This window comes from Platichthys flesus, chromosome 5 (assembly GCF_949316205.1).
Source record: "Platichthys flesus chromosome 5, fPlaFle2.1, whole genome shotgun sequence".
In the NCBI taxonomy this organism is placed as follows: Eukaryota; Metazoa; Chordata; class Actinopteri; order Pleuronectiformes; family Pleuronectidae; genus Platichthys; species Platichthys flesus.
Genome location: NC_084949.1, coordinates 2,039,894 through 2,061,527, shown reverse-complemented (window position 1 = coordinate 2,061,527; position 21,634 = coordinate 2,039,894). Strand labels below are relative to the sequence as shown.

At 40.7% G+C, this 21,634-nt stretch overlaps 1 protein-coding gene across 2 annotated transcripts; it reads right to left on the bottom strand.

Annotated features, from left to right (window-relative positions):
• Positions 1 to 71: 71 nt before the first annotated feature.
• Positions 72 to 21,322, bottom strand: LOC133953644 (zinc finger protein 638-like). 2 transcript variants are annotated; one of them, XM_062387673.1, is made up of 19 exons: positions 21,193 to 21,322; positions 15,009 to 16,734; positions 13,085 to 13,146; positions 12,153 to 12,182; positions 11,766 to 11,935; positions 11,250 to 11,330; positions 10,377 to 10,567; positions 9,929 to 10,144; positions 9,450 to 9,548; positions 9,205 to 9,242; positions 9,062 to 9,108; positions 8,299 to 8,330; positions 7,599 to 7,718; positions 7,295 to 7,426; positions 7,045 to 7,086; positions 1,281 to 1,418; positions 952 to 1,116; positions 358 to 806; positions 72 to 266 (listed from the first exon to the last, which is right to left on the bottom strand). In XM_062387673.1, exons 2-19 carry the CDS (start codon positions 16,359 to 16,361, stop codon positions 212 to 214), a joined length of 3,420 nt encoding a protein of 1,139 aa, XP_062243657.1. In that variant the 5' UTR covers positions 16,362 to 16,734; positions 21,193 to 21,322; the 3' UTR covers positions 72 to 211. The 2 variants fall into 2 exon arrangements, with proteins under 2 accessions (XP_062243657.1, XP_062243658.1); XM_062387674.1 differs by having other exon boundaries at positions 15,009 to 16,717; positions 21,193 to 21,313.
• Between the last annotated feature and the right edge of the window lie 312 nt (positions 21,323 to 21,634).

Genomic DNA, 21,634 nt, shown 5'->3' with positions numbered 1-21,634 from the left:
GCTCTGTGCTCCCTCTCCCATGCTCTCTTCTCCTTCCTCTCTTTCTCCTTTCTTGCTTCCCTCTCAGTCTGCTCCCTCTCCTGCAGCTGTGTCTCCTCATCTGTGCTGTTCTTGGCCTGCTCTTTGGTGTCTTCTACAGGTTTTTCACCCTGCTCCATTGGCGTTTCCCCTTCTACTCCAGAGGTGGAAGCTGCAACATAGTCAGGATGTCTCATGGTTCTTGTTCGGCACTCCACAAGCAGTGTGTTAACCATTTCTTGAGTAACCTGGTGAAACAGGAAAATCAAGGCTCAGTCTAAACAGGAGAGAAATCTGGCTCAAACAACACCTGAATGACATGATTGGCAAATAATTTACTTTTGGAAGTTCTGTCTGCATGACTGTCTCCCAGAGGCCACTTTGTCATCAGCACTCATCAGCTTTGTCTCTTCACCAACTACTGTCTTGTCATTTCCTGCTTCAGATGCATCAACTACTTTCTTCTCCTCTTTTTCCTCCGAGACAGTTTTCCCAGCTGATGTTTCTCCTGCGTCAGAATTGGAGGCTGCTTCTGGTTTGAAGTCTGGTGTAGCCAAGGAGTCACAAACAGTACTGGCTAGCTCTTCTTCTTGAATTTTGTCTTTGCTGTCACTTCTTTCCAAAGCCTCTTCTTTGCCGACTGTTTCCTCTGTACTCATTTTCTTATTCATTTCGGCAGCATCTTTTACCGTCACTTCCAACAGACATTTAGACTTCTCTTTTTGGGACATCTGCTCTTCATCGGCCGCCGCTGCAGATTGTCTGCGCTTGCCATTTGGAGATAAATCCTAAGACAGGACACAAGACGGTATTGAGCAGTGCAATATTAAAGGCATTCATCCAGGTGTTGAGTTGATGCTGCATAACTAGTAAGAGAAAATGGGCCTAATTGGATAATGAACACATTTCTTCAATGATTAAAAACTTTCCTACCTCTGCTGAATCCAAGTAAGCAGTGATGACTTTTGTCTGTGTGTTGGCCTTTGGGTCTGGCTTGCGTGAGAAGAACAGTGGATTGTTCTGTATGATGCACGGAAACGTATGGAAGCGTTTGTAAACAGACAAGGCCATTGCTGCTGTTGCCATTTCACAAATGACCTACGCAGAGAGAGGCAGGGCATAAACACACCAGGTGAAATTTCTTGTAATTACAAATCATGTGACACAGATTTGGAGAGGAGACAACAGCTGTGCCTGAGGACATGAATAAAACGCAAAAGGGAAAAGCATGTTTGTTAACTGCACACACTGAAACATCTCACCATATTGTTGAGCACTAGAGTATTGATGACGGTGCCAAAGCGTTGCACCAGTTTCTGGACCTCAGAGGAGCAAGAGGGTGTGTTGGGAACATTACTGATCACCAAGAGGCTGTTCCAGCAAACTGGAACTGGAGATTCCTGCAGATTAAGAAAGACATACACTCCCTTATTAGCCAGTGGTTTACTCCCACATGGTGTGTTTAGACATATTTATTACCCTTAGTAAATAATGACATCAAAGCTCATTGACTTCCTGCAAAATACTTTTTCGTTTAATTGAATGTGCTTTTCGATCAAAGTAAATAAACATTCGACAGTAGTTTTTGCCGCAGAGGTCCGAGGAAAGGATTGTGCTTACTTATCCAAATGTGAAAAGCAGAGTTGTAACATTAATATAGGGCTGCTCGATTAATCGAAATTTAATCGTGATTACGATTATTGGGTCAAACGATCTCCAAACTGATATTTAATCGAGTTGAAACGATTATTTGGCGGGTTTTTTTCAAAAGAGACGCGCATGCGCAATTCAGTCCTTCCCCCAAAGCATTCAGCGGCCTAGCTGACTGGCTCTCACTCTCAACCAGCCGTAAAGTGAAGGAGGCGAGTTGTGTGTGTTGTGATCGACGGCGAAAAAAACAGCGTGAGTGGAAAAGCAGGGAGGGGAGCAGCACACCATGTAGTGGCAAGCGCTCCTGCCTGGCTGTTCGTTTGTCTGAATTCTGTATTCGCAAAGAAAAGGATGAAAGTACATTTTTATGTTTAATATAAAGGATAGATGATCAACAAAGTAAATTTTGAGCTCAACTTAAAAGGGAGTTTACCCAAAATATAAAAATTCACTCATTGTCTTTACAACACTATGCCAATGGAGGGGTGGGTGAAGTGTCCACAAAACTATAGCACTCTTAGAACTGCTGGAATTTCAGCAATGAACAAGCTTTCTCTCTGTTGTGTGTATTGTAATTTCCGGTAGCATCTAAACATAGGTGTGGTGTGTGCATTGTTGGGCCACAGTCCAGAGGCTGAGCACCAGACACTGGAGCCGACAGTGAGGACAAAGGGTTGTAAAACTTTTGGAGGGAAAACATTCTCCAGCAGGCCTGAGAATCTCCCCCTGGTGGTTGGAAAATGTCCTGAAGCGCCTTCAGGACCCCCGCTGAGTTCCAAGCCCCGCCCACTGAGGTCCAACTCTGACACTCAATTGGCTTAAAGCCAGCATCATCCTATGACCAGCACCTCAAGGAGGCAGAACCTCTCAGGTCGAATAAAACCACTGAGACATCAATAATCGCTGCCATTTTCCCTGCTCTGAAGACGTCAACAGACCCCTCCGGGTCTTTCCAGATGATTTAGTTGCTAAAGGGGGCAACCAGAGTTATTTTCTTTCATTTCTTTCATTTTCTTTTATCTTAAGTCTGATCTTACTTTGATAGAGACTATTTTTGTTTTTATCTTGAAAAGGCCGTGCACAGGAAATCACTCGCTCGCTGGCCGAGCTCGGAGACTTTCTTTCCAAATCCACAGCTGCGTCAACCGCTGCTCATCCCTGCAGAAGAGACGAAGCCGAATTTCGTTCCAAGAGCAAGAGACTTCGCTCTTTTCGGTCCAGCGCTGACCTCCGTTGCAACCACGAGACCCACCGGAGCACCGCTTAAGAGGCCAGGACACTGATTTGTTTTCCAGGAATCCGCCCGTTCGCACGCATCCTGAAGTTTAACGACAGATTCACTGGACTTCCGGGAAATCCGCGCCCCACGCGCAAGCAACACCGCGGAGGTCACAGTAAGAGGCTTTATTGTCTGGGCAGAGACTAGTTTAAATACTTAGCGTGTCATTTGTTTGACTGTATGTTTGTTTGTAGATCGCTGATCTGTTTTTAGCCGTGCTACACGGCGGGCCGAGACGACACATCCGGTTCCTTTGTTTACTGTGTTTTTGAGAAGAGCGCGGTACAGAGCCGGCGCTTCCTTTTTGCGTGTTACCGTCAGAGATATTGTGCGGAGATTTACATCTGTTAAAAGATAAATCTCACGTAACTGGACTGCCTGCTTTGCTAGTAGTTGTCTCTGACGATGTTTCCTGATATCTCTCTCTCTCTCTCTCTCTCTCTCTCTCTCTCTCCTCCTAAACCTGTTTGTACACACGTCCCGACCTACATTTATACATTTCATGTTACATGGAGAAATCTAGATTTAACGAGCATTTATACATCTCGACGCCATTCGGCGCCAAAACCACGAGATAAGAAATCTCTTTGTCTTAAAGATTCCCTTTGTTAAGGTCAGTGACCAGCAGCCATTTTGCTTTTCGCAACGTGGCTTCACTAAGGTAACCTCCATCTTGGAAGTACGTGAATGTAACATCACCTTGAATTCGGCCAGAGGACGTCACCACGTCATTACGCCATAGCCACTCCCCTTTCTCTTTCTTCCACACACACACACACACAGACAGGCAGACACACACGACCACACACACACACATAGATACTCCGTATTACATGTGTGACAATTGTGATAAGTGCTGCTGCTGTTGTTACCATCTTTGAAATATTGGAGTTTGTTAAATGAAGAATCATTGAAATAACATTAACTTTATTTCCCCTTTTTAATAAATACTTTTGTAATTAAAGTATTTGTATTGCTGTGATTATTTGTGCATATGTATGTGTATACAGCTGGATTACTATAGCCTGTGTTCGAACTTAAAACCCTTCATTGTTTATTATATAATCATTAATACCAGGGTTTCCCCCAGCACTATCTTGTTAAGGCGGCCGCCTTAACAAGACTAGGGCCCCGCCTTGACTACCAATGTATTGAAAAAAAAAAAAAAAAAAAAAAAAAGTTGAAAAAAATGGCATTGATAATACTCAGGTAATACTGTTTACAACATTAGTCGTGCCAATAAAGTTTTTTGAGTGTAATTGAGACGGCGACATCTGGTGGTTGATTATATTGTTGCATAGTCTATCATAGTCACCTGTCAATCTACCGCCAGTGACGTGCGGTGAGGTCAGTGAGTGGGTAGGCACTGAGTTCTGAAAGCCAGATTTCTCTAAACCTATATATTGTTAAATCAAAAACAATAAACAACAAACAGGCACGCACGGCCGATTTCAAATAAGTTCCTCCCTTTCTTTCTTTCTTTCTCTCTCACTCACTCACTCACTCACTCACTCACACACAGACGGGACGTATATGAAATGTCACGACGGTGACTTCAGGTTTGCCCGTAGCCTACTGTAGTTTGGTCTAAATGATTAAACATCGCATCCATCGACTTAACGGACCCGTCCCTCACACCGAGGGCAGAATAAACGTAAGGCAACAAGTCAAACCTTCGCCGATTCAAACTACCGGTACTACTTCTATTCAACTTAAAAATAAAAGACAGCATTCATCATTATGTAGGACTACAGCATAACGGACAGATAGGACCGCCTTCTCCAACGTGGAACGCCCTCTCCGTGCCTCTCCGCGGCTCCTCGGAGAGCTTTTCGTGCAGCTCTCCTTTTTCTAACTACACGTCGAAATGGCGGAGAGCCCACGGATAGCCCTTGGCTGTGATTGGTCCGCTAACGCCAGCATTTCGGAATGGAAACTTCCTGTTCGTACATCGTACATCACAATAAACCAAAATCACAACTACGACTCTATAATTAATGTGACAAGTGTGTTAAGCCAGCGGCGTTGTCCGGCTGACGGTGGCTGGTTAGAGCACTTACGGCACGTGTGTACGGTCACATACTGTTATAACGAACTTTCATAACGAGGCTAGCGGGCTAACCACCATGCTAACTGCGGTGGGAACAGCGCAAAAACCCGCTGACTTTAATCCCACGGCTCATGACACTCTCTCAAACACCGTCAGGTTAGAAGCAAACACTTTAGATCGATACTAACTAACGGTAGTAGTTAGTATCGGGTGTCCCTGCTGACTGTGTGTGGAAGCTGGGGGGAAGCTAGCTGCCTCCGTGTAGCTTCAAGCTGTTGCAGCTGTTGAATTAGCAACGCAGTTTGGAAACAAGACCGGGGAACCGCTGCGTTAAGACACGATAACATAAGCATTATGACCCGCTGGGTGTCACTTTATTCAGCAAAAACTGTCGCGTCATCAACATCCTTTTTCTGTTAGCTGCCATCGTTCACTGTGTGTGAGGAGCCGGGAGGACGTAAATAAACCAGCGTGGACTTCTTCTATATACCTCATGAGGTAGGCTTCTCTAAGCTCGACTTCAGTTGCGCCATCTACTGTTCTGGCGGTGAATTGTTTTCACAACAAAAAGGCTCGTAGAACTATAAATCAAAAAGGGTCCGTCCGCTCCGTCAGTCCGCAACGGACTCGGAGTAGCATACATTGGCCTTAAGCTGCGTAAATGTCTAGTAATATCTCGATTTTAATTGGTCCATGAATGATATGTAACGTAAAGGCTTATGTGGCATACCATTTACGTAAATAAGGCACAAAGAATGATGCTTATTTGCGTACATGTTAAATCATACAGAATCAGGTGCGCATGAGCGAAAACTTTTTTTTTCTTGCCGTCCACAATGAATAGGCGGTTAATTTGAACGGAATCCGACATCACAAACTGTCATCTTCCGAGGCAGCTTGATTTTTCTTAAAAACCGGCTTAAACCCTATTTTGTAGTGCCTGCATGTTTTCCACAACATTTGTACCTACTGTTGTTTATTTATATTGAAATAAACAGTTGTTTATTTCATTCATGCGTACTGGCATCTTTGAGCAAAATACCCCCAAAAATTTTCGCCGCGCCGCTACGCGCCGCGCCAACAGCACCGCCGCCTGCTTACCACCTTGACTGAGACATTTACTGGGGGAAACACTGAATACTAAATATTGAGATTATTAATATAACCTATATCATTGAGACTGATATTTAAAGATTGAATTGTTGGTCCCTGTAACCAGGGTGGTGCCCCGCGACAATAAGCAATGATTACAGATTTGTATTATTCTTAATTGATAATTTTATTGTTTTCATTAATTATTTTAACTATTATTAATGGATAACCGTATCATTTCTAATTAAATGTGTTACTATTCTTAATTAATAGCTTTATCATTTTTGATTATTTTTAAGAAATAATTGTTATTTTAATAATCATATTTCATGATTATTAATAATTAGCCAACGTCAATTCTACTCCTACTATTGCACAACAGCATGTTAAAGTGGCTCTTAAGGAGGATAACAGCAGCCACTTATGCTAAGAACAAGTACCCATATGTCGGAGCATACAGACACTTGGAGGAAACTACGTTTGAAAAAGCGGTCGCCATTAACCTCAATTCTAGTCTGAGCATTCAAAGTGCTTAACAGTGAGGTTTTTGCATTCAACCATTCAAATAAATGCATACACTGCATCACTGTGCAGTACTTCCTCTGTGAGAAAGGGCAATTTGGGTTTTAGTATGTTGCGCTGAACCCAGGACATTTCAGCATGCGACCTCTCTACCCCCTGAGCCACAGCCACCTCAAGGAAATAAATGAAATACTGAATAATTCAGTTTTAGTTTCACAGTACATTTCAGCTAAATTACAGTAAAGCACTAAAATTTTTATTTACATCAAATATACAATATTGAATCAAAAATGAGTTGATTTATTATAGATAAAGAACTGAATTTTGGCCATCTTTGTTACATTTTTATGTAGTTTATTCACTTGAACTGACACTTAAATAAAAAAAAGATGAACTGCACAGAAATAAACAGTGTGAGTGCACTAATACTCACTGAAGGGTCCACAGACTCCATCATTAGATTGTAGAGGGCCACCTTTGAAAAGACGTTATAGCTCAGAGTTCAATGTTCAATGAAAAGGGAAACAAAATACAAATTTTCTATTGAACTAGTGAGTGAAATTCCACAGTGAGGTACAACACAGAACTCAAAATAATGATCAGAAAAAATGGTAAAAGAGAAACAGATGAGAAAAGATGATGAATACACAAACAAAGATTTAGGTTAATGAAAAGAGTGGTACCGGTGTGCTGAGTCCAACACGCTGTTTGACAAGGATGATCTTCAGCTCGGAGTCTCCGATCTTTGCAGGCATGAAGCTGTGGACTTTCACTATCTCCTGAGCAAGCTCCATGTCTGGCACTAACACAAGGGCCTAACATACAACAAACAGGTTGTTAATGTTGTGCATGTCATTGTCAACAAATGTATTTGGAAATGGCCTTAAAAGTCCTGAAAATAGCTCCAGGGCATGTTTTTATTTGTAAATCAATTACAAAATTAACTACCATTTATTTTTGTCCCTTTTGATGAAACCGTGTTATTACCTTTCGGATCTGTGTTGCCAGGATAATGTCAGAGGGAGTCCCAAAGGGCTGAATCAGCTTGATGATGTCACTCTCTGAGCAGCAATTCTCGGAGAGTCCTGAGATCAACACCACACCTTTCTGTTGGAAATGTAATTATGTACATGTATTTATATAGTGCTTTTCTAGTCTTGATGACGCCTCAAAGCGCTTTACAGTACAGTTTTAAATTCACCCATTCACACACATATTCATACAGTGCATGTATTCACAGCACTTTGTTATTCTATGGTGGGCCATTCGGGGTTCAGCATCTTGCCAAAAGACACTTCGGCATGCAGATGGGTCAGACTGGGGATCGAACTGCCAACCACTTTACCCCTCAGCCACAGCCGCCCTTGTGAGGGAGATGCCTGAATACTGATATTGTTTAACAAAGAATTAAAGCCAATTTAGACATTTAACTCCTAATTTGTTATAGTTCAGCACAATGGATTTGTGTGCAAAGTTTAGGAGACCCTTGGATACATTTCCTGTTCTATTAATATTTCTCATAAAAAAGATAGAATCTGACGTTCAAACTTTTTTTTTCTCAAATGTTAAACATTGTTACCTTTCATTTGTAGAGTTTTTATAGAGTTTAACAGCCTTTAACAGTTCTTTCCACAAAGTTTAAATTTATATTTTACAAAGTGTGTTAATGTATGTGTGGATCATGTACCTCATCTGAAGTCTTCTCGTCAGTCTCATTTCCTGCAGTGGGTAAATAAGAGAGGCAGAAGAGGTCGGGGAAAACAGTCAGTATGTTTGGTAATAAAAAAAAAAACTAACCCCATAAAAGCCTGACATCACAAGCTTACCCCTTGCCATGATTACACTAGGGCTGGACGATAGATAATTAGTGCGATATAATCATTCCCTAGATAGAAATATAAGTAATAGTCGATACAACGTCGATAGAACTCATTCCATCCAACTTTTGACAGACAACAGGAACAGCCAATGATAAAGATGGTTTTGTATTTATATAGCGCTTTTTTTGTCTTGATGACCACTCAAAGCTCTTTACAGTACAGTTTTACCCATTCACACATGCATTCATATAATGCATCTGTTAGCATCATGATCTATGAAGGGCATTTCTGGCTTCAGCATCTTGCACAAGGACACTTCGGCATGCAGATGGGAAAGACTGGGGATCGAACAGCCGACCATCAGGTTGGTGGATGACCGCTATACCCCTCAGCCAAAGCTAAAGAGACGCATTCAGCGTAAATACATGTGATTACCAGTTTGTGTGCGAAGAGGGACAGAGACGATCGTAATGTAATGGAGTTAACGTAATGTACCTCAGTTATAGAAATGGCATATTTAATACAGCAATCAAGTATAGTTAAGATTGTCGTCGTTATAAGTTGATATACTGAGCCTGTCTTGACAATGATAGATTTGAATATACCAGTAACGGCATTTTGTTGTCCTACCTGTATCTTCCCCAGCAGTGCCCTTTTTCTGTCCTGTGCCATGTTTGCTGTGAAGTCAGACATAAAGCAGGTTCGAAGATAGCCGGATGAGTGTGCAGCATATCAAAAAGGTTCAAAAGAAAAAGGTGATAGCTGGGACAAACCTGCTGCTGCTATCAGAAGATTGCCCTTCTTCGGGTTTCTAAAATAAATGTTTAGTCAGAGTGTTAATAAGACAAAATACACATGATCTACAAAATTAACAGAGGAACTGAAAAAAAACTGCTTTTAATTGCATTTGACACTCAATTGAAATAAATGTAATTTCAACCTTTTATGGAAGATTTATGTTTTCTATGTTTGCCCAGGTTGATCGAATAAAATCACATGCATGTTTTGCAAATGGTACCTTGGCTGTTGAAGCAGTGATTTGCTGGTCTCTGATGGAGAGATTTTTGGAGTAAGCCAGTGCCTGGGCATCTTCTGCCTTCACCATGCAAACAGATGCCTGCAACAGAGGAGGAAGACAAAGTGGTGATGATAATGACATTCTGCAACATAGAGCCAAGAAACATTTACAGACCAACATATACACAGCAATTACTTATGACTCAGTAATGGCAGATGAATACACCAACTGCTAATCCAATTAGGCCACATTTATGGTGAAAATGTAGAATTTTATGAAAAAATTACAAATGGGACCAATAAAAAAAAAATATACATTTCAGCCTGGAAAGTTTGCTACATGACTACGTAACAACATTAACATAATACTTTTAGCTTTTACTTCTTAGCTCTTATTGTTATATTCACTATTGCTACATATTATCAGATCAGTCATCTGCAAAATGTATCAATAAACATTTTATGTAATTAAGTCAACACCTTTTTTCCTTCACTCGAATCACTCTCTTCATCAGAGCATGGCATAAGGATCACATTGTTGATCTTGCCAAAGGAACCAAGCAAGTCAGTAACTTCCTGCTCTGAGGCGTCCTTTGGGATGCCTGTCAGATAAACCAGACGCTCTGCAACAGATGAGTGTTGAGAGGCTGGAGTAACCATTTTCTTCTTCTTTTTGGGTTGCGGAGTTTTGACAGACTAGAAACCAAAAAAAAGGTTCTGGTTAGTTTTTTGTGGAAAACCATTCCAAGATTTTACTACATTGATCAAGTACACAACTCTGAAAACGACAATGTGGCTCTTTGTGAGACAGAACTGAGCGAGCCAAAGGAACATTTCAAGTGAGACAGGAATAATTCAATACCAATTGGTATTCCCTTTGGTTTGCCCTCAACAGTTTTTATACAACTAGAGGGGAAAAAACACTCACTGGGTCAGTGACCTTTGCACTTGCAGTCGAAGGCATCTTAGTTCCAGTCCTGGTCCCACTCTTGACAATTTTGGATTGTGATGGTCCATGTTTGGAGATGTGACCAATCTTAGAGGAGGATGGATGTTGACTGGTGACGCGCTTGGTTGAATCATTGTGTGGATGCTTATCACCACTTCTAGAGGAAACCCCTGTACACACACCATAAATCAAAGGGAGGGGGACAGCTTAGCAAAAAGAAAATTTTAAGAAATATTAATCAATGATGCAATTCTATTAAGTAAATTGACAAGAAAATTGAAAATAGAGAAACAATTAGATCCCTAAATTCAAAAAGTTAAAGCCAGCGAGGTATTGGTCATTTAAAGCCTCTAAATGTACAACAATATAACAACTTCTCACTGACCCTGCTTATGTTAGCTTATGCAGGTTTGTGAAACCAGGGTATGTTGTATACATCAGCAAAAATGTACAGGGGATGATTTACTATATAAACACATGACTGAAGTTCATTTTAAATTCTGCCTGAAGACGTCTGTTGCATGTCCTGCAGCTCTCTACCCCCCATGTTCGCTCTCAAAGACAAATTGCTAAAAACTTAATATACTGTCCCCAGGCAGGTTTGAAGAAATAAGTACTCAAAGTTTTGTTGGAAGTTTTGTTTGAAGAAATTAAAATAAAATATAAATAAGATGAAAATGGGCATAATGTCTTAAGAAGCTGATGTAAGAACACACCAGCAGATCCTCTGCAGGATTCAATGTAAGTGAGTAGGGTTGTTGATGTGACAACCCATTTGCACAATTTTGAGAGGAAGAAGAAAATAAAAATGAATAAATAATAAATATTAAAAAAAAAATTACACTGACTAACCTGATGATTCCCTCTTCTCAGGACGATTCACTCTGTAGATTCGATGTGAGCCACAGGGACTGTCCATCCGATTGCTGTGTTCTTAGAAAGGATAGCAAGGGAGAAAGGGTGAGTTTTGACGCATATATACTACTGTACATGGAGCCATTTAATGGTGACAATCCACTAATAAGACAACTTAAGGAACCATATGCATAAATCTCGTTTTTCTGCATTAATGTATAATGGTTTGTCGAGGCAGGAAAGTTTGGACAACATTTGAACAACCTCTCTTCATCCACTGAAGGTAAAATACTGAGGTACTTTTAAGCAGTAGAAACAGTTTATATGTATGTACCACTGTGTTATTAACTGGTCCCAAAGAACATTAAGCAACAACACCACTTTTTAAAAATGATACAAGCTACTGACAAACAGCTCAGAATACACATGACTTTTGACTGTGCGGGTATATATTTAATAAAGTTAATTTGCCACTTTTTACACGTTAAGTCTTTTCTCTGGCATACAGCTTACCTGAATAATGGTTGTAGCGGGGATGATGGAGAGGGGTGTAAAGTTTCCCATGTGGCCGGTTGGGATGAGTGCCCACTCTGTGTTTGTTGAGAGGGCCTGGGCTCGTAGAACTAGAGTGGGATCGAGTCGTGGATTGGGATGGAGATTGGCTGCCATATCGTCCACTTCGACTAGATGACAGACAATTTTCATTGCCAGACAGAAACAGTGCAATTATAGACGTAAATTGCGACAAAAACTGCTTTAACACCGACAGTTGGGAAAATCTGTGTTTTTTTTTCTCCTTTTATGTCTTTTTATTCAAAACCAGCAAAATAAAATGAGTATTTCCCACTAGCGGATGGATATCACTGACAAACTATTTAAAAGATCAAGAATCCAACTGACCTTGATAGATTTGGTTTCCAGTCAGGGTACCTTCAGAGACACATTAGCATTCATTAGCATGTCAAACATCTTCTAAACATAATACAAAAAATACATAATAAAAAATGTCAACTGAATGTATCAAAGCATTGCTTTTAAAAATCTAGATTGAACAGTAAGTCTGATAATATTTAGAAGGAAATTGTGGTTTTTAGTACCAAGGCCACTCAGAAATAATTCTTTTTTTGCAGCCTACACATCAGTTATATGTTTGACTATCACAACACATGTCATTTTAACATAAATATCAATACATTCCAGTATAAAATCAACAAGGCTACTGTTCCCCAAAAACAAGTTGATTTCAAGTTGTGTAAGAGAGTTGGTAAATGGCTGCTGTGCAGACAGAAACACACACATCACTCATGTTGTCTGTGTCTTCTGGATGAGTACAGAGGCAATAGTTTGCCTATATATTGGCCAGGAGCTTTTAAAACCCAGAGAATAAGTTCTTAACAATGACAAAAAAGCACATTTAAAGCATGTGCCAATGTTTTTTTCATTATCAAAATCTGCTGCAATAAACTTTACATTTTAATTATGAATTGTTATCTGATGCCACTTTTTTCAACAACATGTAACAGTTCTGCTTTGGCACTCTGATTTCAGACCATTTGTAGAATTTTGAACGAAAGTTAATTGATTCAGAACCCACTGATTTGAAGCTATAACCAAAAAGGTAGCAGGTTTTTATAAGTGAGCAATGTGCAACAAACACTGTTCATGAGTGATCCTTGATAAATTTAGAGGAGCTAATGTGATCTTATAGAGATCTGACTAACTCCTGCAGCGTTGTTCAATGTGTGAAAGACAAACTTAAGTTCATGTCTGAAAATGGCTTAAACTAAAGTGTAGTTGCAAAGCTTCAGCAGCACATTTAAAAAGGGACTCACTTGTTACGCAGGTCTCTACAAGCAGCAGTGTGGTTGACGGTGTTAACATGGTCAACCCAGTCCTGAAGAAAAACGACAAATGGGAGGAAGATGTCAAGGTCTGGAAAACTTAAATGCTAGCTAGCAAAGCTAGATTCAGCATCCACATGTATCAGGATACAAGATTACCAAAATGTAAGAGACAAGTTAACTTATGTATTTACAGTAATATTCTGAGACACAAGCTCAAGTAAATATTTGCTGTCTGGTATAATATTGTACATGGTGTGAAAACCCTAGACTCAATATTGGGAGCCAATTCCTGAACCCCAACTACTATGTCACAGCCAATAGTAGAAATACAAGACAATGCTTTGGCATGTTCTTGACGGTGCACTATGTCTATTCTACTTTCCCCTATCTTCAGAATGAAAACATATCACTGGCAGAAACAAACAGAAAAACAAATAGATGCTGTTGTTTAACTTTCTATGCTCAAAGGCCGAAAGAGGACATTTCGTTTAGAACACCCATATCCACTCATCAACTAAGAAGATGTCAATAACACGTGAATTTCACAGCCTTTACTTCAAAATAATAGAAACAACTTTTCTAAACCTAGAGGTTTAGGGTTAGTAGCCTTATAGAGCCTTCAAAAGTCATCTTAACTGAAACCTTCTCACATTCTCATAGGTCATGACATGTAATTGAATTTTGATGGAGAAAATGTTTATTCATTGATATAAAAACTGAAATTAATTTAATGAGAAAAAGTAAGAATGAAAGACTAAAGAAATTCCATTTGTCTGATCTTCAAACTATTCCACACTTGGCATGGTGGAAAATGAAGACAGTCCAACTCTATTAGATTTTTATACAAACCACTTTAAACCTGAGTTTCTTGTATGTGTAGTCAATCACCAGAGCAATGCACGAAAGCACTAAAAACTCAAAGTATTTTCTACAAGGAGTTTGTTTAACAGTTATTAATGCTGAACTAAGAAAATGATTCCCTGACAATTCCTCTGGTCAGTTTTTCATTGAACTGTCAAAAATAAAGTGATCGTTATTGATTATTGTATATTGTAGACATCATCCCCATCACTTATTAACTCATGTCACACTCTTTAAATTCCCCAAAAAACAGCATCTGAATACCAATCTGATGCATTTTGTTATTAACCTATGTACTTCGAATGGTCATAGAACAGAAAAGAACATCAGTGAGAAAGACAACAGCAGTTTCATTTGATGAAATGAGTGGAGGACCCAGATGTTTAAAAAGTAGGGATGTGGGTGAAACTTTTTGATCTTCTGGAGTGTTTTCCAGATATAAATGATTGAACTTTGCCTTTTATAGGATTTTAGATAGATTGGGTAGGTAATAGTATGTGGATGCTGGATAAATTCGGGTATTCTTAATTTAATTGTGATGTTTTTTTCAGTGTATAGCTATTCTTCAATTGTTAACTGTTATATTTTTATAATTTAAGGAAATTCACTTATAAATAGAAAATAAAACTTTGAATTTTTTTACAAGTTGAGTGCAAAACTTTGGCCACACTACTGATTTATTATTGAGGTAACCCGTTTTGGGCCATTTGTTAAGCATGAGCGCGAAAATATTCTGCTTTGGTGTTGTGTGGCAGCCAAAGGTCACCAATTATTAGCATAAAAAAATCAACTAAGTAGATACCAAGTATTAGGGTGTCCAGATTTTTTGCACATGCCAAAAAGCTTTTCCCCCCAAATGTTTTCATTTTTTAATGACAGTTCATATAGAGGAACTGCACTACCATATTGCAATGCAAGTATTTCAGTAAGATGAGCATTAATGTCACTGATTTGAGAACTGGTGAAGAAAGATTACCGAATAATATTTAATATGTGAAGGTATTTCTCTCAAAACTCTTGGGATATTACTAGCGGGCATGTTGACACTCACCTTTTCCTGATCTGACTGTGTGTGGCACAGAGAGCAGGTGTGGGGATACACCTTTGGACACACGGCCAAGAAATCACTTATCATGGTGGGGGTAGGTAACTTCTTGCTGCATAGTGGTTTTGAGCCAGATGAAGAGGAGAGAGATCGTCTTGAAGAATCCTCACTCCTGGTTTCAGATGAAGGCCTTGGTTTGGGTCGATCATGCCTGTAGTCTCTGTCTAGATTACGAGATTTGGAGGGGGGAGGTAGTTCTCTCCCAGGTGACCGATTTGTCTTGTGATGGTCACTTCTTGCTCTACGATAGTCCCGGTCTCCATGCTTGCTTGTTTCAGCGTTTTCCAAATGAACCTGACGCCTTTCAGGTTTATCTGCTTTTGGATCTGATGTGGATGATGGGTACATTTTAACTGTCCTTTCATTGGAGAGTGGCTCCCTTTTGAAAGTTTTTCTGGTATTTGTCTCGTCCTTTGCCCTACTGGCATGACCATAGTCAATGACTTTACCTGCTGTCTGTGTGACGGTAAGCAGGCTAGGTACTTCTGGTGAGCGTGAATGAGCTACTTCTGAAGAGTGAGCAGGTGGCAGTTGCATATCATGGATACTGCGTGAAAACGAGGATGGGGTGTTAGAAGCCGCAGTTTTCTGCTTGCCTGACTTGTTGATTTGGATGTCACGTAGTATGAATGGTAAAGTGTCTGGGGTTAGCTGATCATCAGGATAGTGACTCAGCACTTCTAAGTCCTCATTTGAAAGTCCGAAACTGGCCAAGATGCTTCCGGCACTCTCTGGTGTGTACATACTCTGACCTTCCCCCCCACCACCCCTGCCACCATGAGGATTTCGGCTTTGGGGGGACGGTGAGTCACTTACAGCAACAGTCCAGCCTGGTATGCTTGTTCCAGCTTGGTTGATCTCCGGCTGCTGTTGAGGTCCCTGTCGATGTGATTGCCGGTTAGAACTACATGGAGGAGCAGCAAACAGTTTGGTTGGAGGTTGGTAACTTGACCAGTCTATGTCTTGCTGGTGACCTGGCTGACTATCAGAGGTGAGTGTTGTTGAGCCATAGGTTCCACGTTGACTGATCCCAGAAACCGAAGCTTGGTTCTGGTGTTGGTTTTGTGTGTTCATGCGGTCAATGAGGCGGTGGTCCATGTCCCTGGCACCCCGGATAGCCAGGGCAGACTCTAGCTCCTCGGGGAGCTGGGTGGGACGAGGAAATTGGAAACCCATCACCTGAGTGAGCATATCAGTGGGAGTATGACTCTGATGTTGATTTGGATGTGACTGATGATGAGGTTGGGGTCCATTTGAGAAGGGCTGGGGCCCCTGTTGCTGGGAGTGGTGGTGGTACATGGGAGCAGGAAGACACTGTTGTGTGGTTTTGTAGGTTTTGCTTTTAGTGTCCAAGTTAAACCCAATAGCTGACACCTCTCGTCTATTGAGCAGACTCAGGAGGGCCAGTTGACGAGGTAATGCTGCTGCAAGCCTGTTGTTGTGACACTGGATGCCAACAGTTATAGTTGCAAGAGAGGAAAACTGTTGGAGAGCAAACTTGGCCTGAGTTTCAATCTGAGCCAAATGGAGAGCTGTTACTGCAGCAGCACCAGCTACAGGTCCAAGTATGAAATTGTTCCGTCTGATGCTGTTGGCAATGGAGAGTGCTGCTCGGGGTTCCAATCGCTGGGTTGCAGCAAGGTGCAAATAACTGTCTGTGTGCACAGCAAGACTGTTAGGTGGAAAGCAGAAATATACTATTACAGAGGAGCAAGCTTTAGTTTCTGATTTCAAAATTTTCTTTCAGGTGAAGTCCTTTTTCCCCGATCACTTTTGAGTAACAAGTTGGCTCATTCCTCGTTTCTTGTGTGGCATCTTCCCTTAAAATGTGTCGAAGCATAAAGAAACGAGGTCAGCTTCCAGTTCTCTTTCCTGCCGACACGTGTGCCCATAATGCTTTACTTTCAGGGTGGAGAATCAACATTGCACAAAGCACAAGTAACATTGCAAAAACACTGAATCAATGAAAAGTATTAAAAACCCAAGCAGCAAAAATAGATTAATATTATAAGGCCGCATTAACATCTAGACATGATAGAAGGGCATCTAGGCATGATATATAATAAAACATGATATATAATAAAATTATTCCAAAAACTACACTTAATCACCTTAGTGCTGGGAGGTATGGACCAAAAATCTTACATTTCTAGGTTGGAGGATAAAGGGGAATATATATATAGATATTACTATATCTATAATATATCGAGTTTTTTTACTAAGTAGGCTAAAGTCAAAAGCCACATGACAATTAATAATAATAAAAAAAAAAGGTCTTTCTTTGAAAATGCTCCCTTATTTGTTTCAACAAAAAAGTAAACTGATCAGGAGGGAGTACAATTATAGGTTTTCCAGAGCTGTTCCAACAAAAAAAATCAAGACAGACCCCATCAGATTTCATGCCACCTCCACCGACAAAATCCTAGTACAGTGGAAACTTCTTATAGTGATCATGTTTGTCCCAGGCCAAATTTATAACTATAAGGGTTTGTTTACTTAAAAGAATTGCGTAGCTTCTGTAGGATATTCCCAGAACTTGAGGGATAGGTAACAGTGCCACAAACACACAGACTCCACTGCTCACTTCTCTCTCTCTCTCTCACTGACACACTTTCCCCCACCCAAACAGTAACATCAGTACTGGGTAAAAACGAGGTTTGAACTTAGTTTGTATGGAAAGCCGGAGGAGATGGTTTGGCTCGATTTGGTTGGCAGTGCACAGCACAAATGATTGACAAACACAGAGAGGAGCAGTAGATTACTGCAAGATCTGGTTAAAAAATATGCTCTCCTGCAACCGTCATCAGCAAAAAAGCCCTAACCATCATTTGGCATCAGAATCCACCCTCTCTTATTTTCAATATCATGCACTTAAACCCAAATTGGGCTGAGTGGAGGGTAGTGTTGCACTGTATACAGATACTAGAAAGGTATCAGGCTACCCAATCGTTAAAAAATCTTACAATACCTAATTTTATTGGTATCTGTACTTTATGAATGACGACCAGACCCACCGGCTGCCGCCCCTTGGAACAACTGCGTGTTGCAGTTCTCAGTTGTTCACACTGGCTGCTGATCAGCACTACAGTATTTCCTTGTACAAAAGTAGTCCTGTGTACTTAAATAAATACCAGTACTATACAGCAGAGGTCTTCAACAGGGGGTCCGCGGGGGTACTGCAGGGGGATTTTATTTATTATCTTTAAATACACATTAACATGAGTCCAAAATATCGTAGGGAACGGATAAATTCAGGCAGAAGACGTTATCTTTCAGTCAGCAATGCACACATTCAGCTACACACAGGAGCTCTCTCAAGCTGGGCACCGATTCACAGCACCTTTCATGCAAATACGTAAGCACAGGCACTATCCAATCGGATCGCGTTTATGCTCACGTCTAAAGAACGCGAAGCTCAAAAATAAAAGAAGGCGGACCAAACTCCGTAGATGGTCTTATTTGTACTTAAAATTTGTTTGTTAGCCTTTTTTTTGCTTAGATTTTTTAAAAATTACAGAGAAATAGACACTGTGCATGTAAAAAAAACATTACTGTAACTGAAAAATCCAAGTCTGAGAGGATTTGCGAGGTGTCTGAGCCACCTTTCTAATGTTAGCATGCTACTACCCACAAGGGTAGTATTGCATGCACAATAACAGGGTAGCTATGTTTATACATGGCACTAGGCCCAGAATAATATAAACACTATTTTATGCAATTTATATAGTAGGGGGTCCCTGCTCCATCTCGCCATCAGTTTGGGGGACCTTGGCCTGAAAAACTTTGAAGACCCCTGCTTTACAGTATGAAGTAGTGCATCTTCCACTCCTACAAATGAATTCACAATAAAACATATCCGACAGATAACAGAAGAGTACCACTGAACAGTGGTTGTTCCCTGCCTTTCTGTTGCCGATGCGCTTTTGAAATTGGTTTCAAAACAAAGATTTTGGTATTCTGACAACACTAGAACAGACATATGCTGGTCCTCTTCTATCACTCTTTTGTGGAGAGTATCCTAGCCTTCTGCTTCACTAGCTGGTAATTTTCATTGTCTGTGAATAATATAAATAAACTGCATAAAATATTTTTTTTGTCTAGCAAGATTGTTTGACACCAGCAAGACCTGTACGGCAATATCTATCTAACATCCCCTTTTATACAAGCTTTTACTATCAGAAAGACAGTTAAGGGTGCCATCCTTAAGAACCAGCAGGACTCTGAGATAATTTGTGTCTGAAATATATTGCACTCTTGAACAAACTGTGAACGAAAAAATTACTGAATCTCGGTGTGTCAGGGTGACTTATATGTAGATTACTTTTTACGACAGGTGTTGTAGGCTTAAGGTGGTGATGTGTGGTGTTGGTGCTGTTGCTGGTATTATTGTTGTCTCTAAATGTCTGACGCGTGCTCTGTAGCAGGTTGACAGATGCAGGAAATGACATTTCACAAAAATATTGAAAAGAAAGTAAAGGAAAATAAAGCTACCTGTCTGGCATAGAAACATATGTATGACATATTAAAAAGGTTGACTTCAAAGACTCAAACTACTTTGGTTATAAAACCTGTAACTGTACTGTAGAAAGCATTCTACAATGACTAAATACAGCTATAGCATCCAAGTGCACCTTCTGAGACACATGCATACTGATGCTCTGTACAATTTTATTCATTGTAAAGCCGATCGAGCACATTGATTAGCTCGGCTTCTCCCTCTTTTTCTCAGGGCGCCTGCCACAGCCCACACTTGAACCCTAAGAACCATCTGTGAAGAGACCTCAAGATGGAAGTTCAAAGACACTCTCTGTGAACTTCCATCAATATGACAGCACCAGAAGGACTGGGATAAACTTTTCAAAATCGAATCACCAAGGGAAGGGACATAATCTACGAGAATCTCATAGGCTACATCCACATTAGAGTTTTAGAGCCCCTAAAACAGAAAAGTTTGAAAACTGCTGGGCCATGCTATAGTATAGACGGGCAGAAATGGATAACTGAGACACTCACAAAGACTTGCTGAATGGGTCTTCTCTGTCTTAACATAACTCCCGCTTATTTGTCACATGACCATCACACTGAAGAAAACTACCAGCATTAGCCTCGGCTGCTAGTGCAGAACGCAATATGGAGGCTGACCAGTGGCAGGTACTGTATGATCACCTTCTTGCATGTGTTGGTGCCAGAACCCAAGTCCAGTGAGTTTCACTCTCAGCACTGACAGGCTTTTGCTAGGCACATTTTTCCGCAGAAGTTCAAATATTTCAACTCTAACAAAAGATGCAAATTATGCAATCTACGCAAATTTCTTGACAGCAATTGTTGTTGGTGCAAGTTCTTTTAAATTATCAATTGTGCTTTCATTTTAGCACACACACTTCACCATACTCTTGCATGGAGCTATTGTGACAAACACAATTTCCCCCTGGAAACAGTGATTCTGATTCTTATATGTTAAATGTCTGCATTCATGAGAGCTTGCCTTTACGTTCTTCTGTGTGTTTTGTCCTTAGATCCGCCATAATCAGATGGTACTGGGTGTAATTCCTTTTTGCATTAAATTATGGTCTCACATGTACATGCAGTAGTCAACATATCAGTGTCTGTGAGGAACGTGATAAATGACGTTGGCTGTCATCCCAGAAATGGAGATGCTGTCAGCACTGATTCACAGAGACATTACAGCACAAATGGAGGCTATAGTGAGGAAACCCTGCCTGTCACTCTACATCGCTCTTGCAGGTTCACAGTCATCAGGGAGTTACACTTTCGCAGTCAGCTCCATGAACTACATGCACTGTGCTGATGGCTGCAGGACGGGCCCAGCATGGAGCATGCAGTATTGATGTGGTCCGGGTCCGCATTGACAGCTGAGGGTCTGAACCTTCATGTCTGCTACAACACAAGCCACGTAGCCCACTTCGTCATAAAGGACATTTTGTTCGGACAAAACATCACGTAAACCGAGAAACAAGGGGCCTGCCTGCGTTCACCATCAAACACCAGCCATTTTGGGTATTTTCATTGCCTAGCTAGTGTTAGCAGTGGAAAGGAGAGCGTGTCTACTGCTTCGTCACATTCATTGAACACTTTTACAATTTCCACACTCCACACATTCAATAAATACCTTTCACAGTGGGATGATGCAGTTCTTTGTTGATAACGGAACGTCTTTTGTAACCCGTGGTCTTCAGGAGCAAGGAGGAGCGTCAGCCGCCGAAACTGCGGTAAAGAGCCAGACTTCCGCCGTCAGCAACACACACTTCCGCCTGGAGACTTTAAGAATAAAACTGTCCTCTCCCTGAACCTGTCAGGGAGCCGCTACTAAACATAGAAAGATATGATCCAATATACTCTCAAAGGGTGAGTCATGTTCATTATATTAAATTAATACTAGTATATTGTCCGTTCCGAACCTGCCGGTTTGAAATGGGCTATGTTAATGCTCGAGAGTTACTTCCGAATTATTCTTTCTCATTTGTGAGTCCTTCTCGAACAGTTTTACAACATAAAGTCACTTTTTATTGTTTGTGTGCTGAATGTTTTGTGCACAGCTTTTTATAAACTAT

Coding starts and splice junctions, on each gene's coding strand:
- LOC133953644 (XM_062387673.1), bottom strand. CDS start 16,361: ATGTACCACCACCACTCCCAGCAACAGGGGCCCCAGCCCTTCTCAAAT. Junction 10,145..10,376: donor GTGCAAAGGTCACTGACCCA/GTGAGTGTTTTT, acceptor TTTGGTTTCTAG/TCTGTCAAAACTCCGCAACC. Junction 807..951: donor CTTACTTGGATTCAGCAGAG/GTAGGAAAGTTT, acceptor GTCCTGTCTTAG/GATTTATCTCCAAATGGCAA.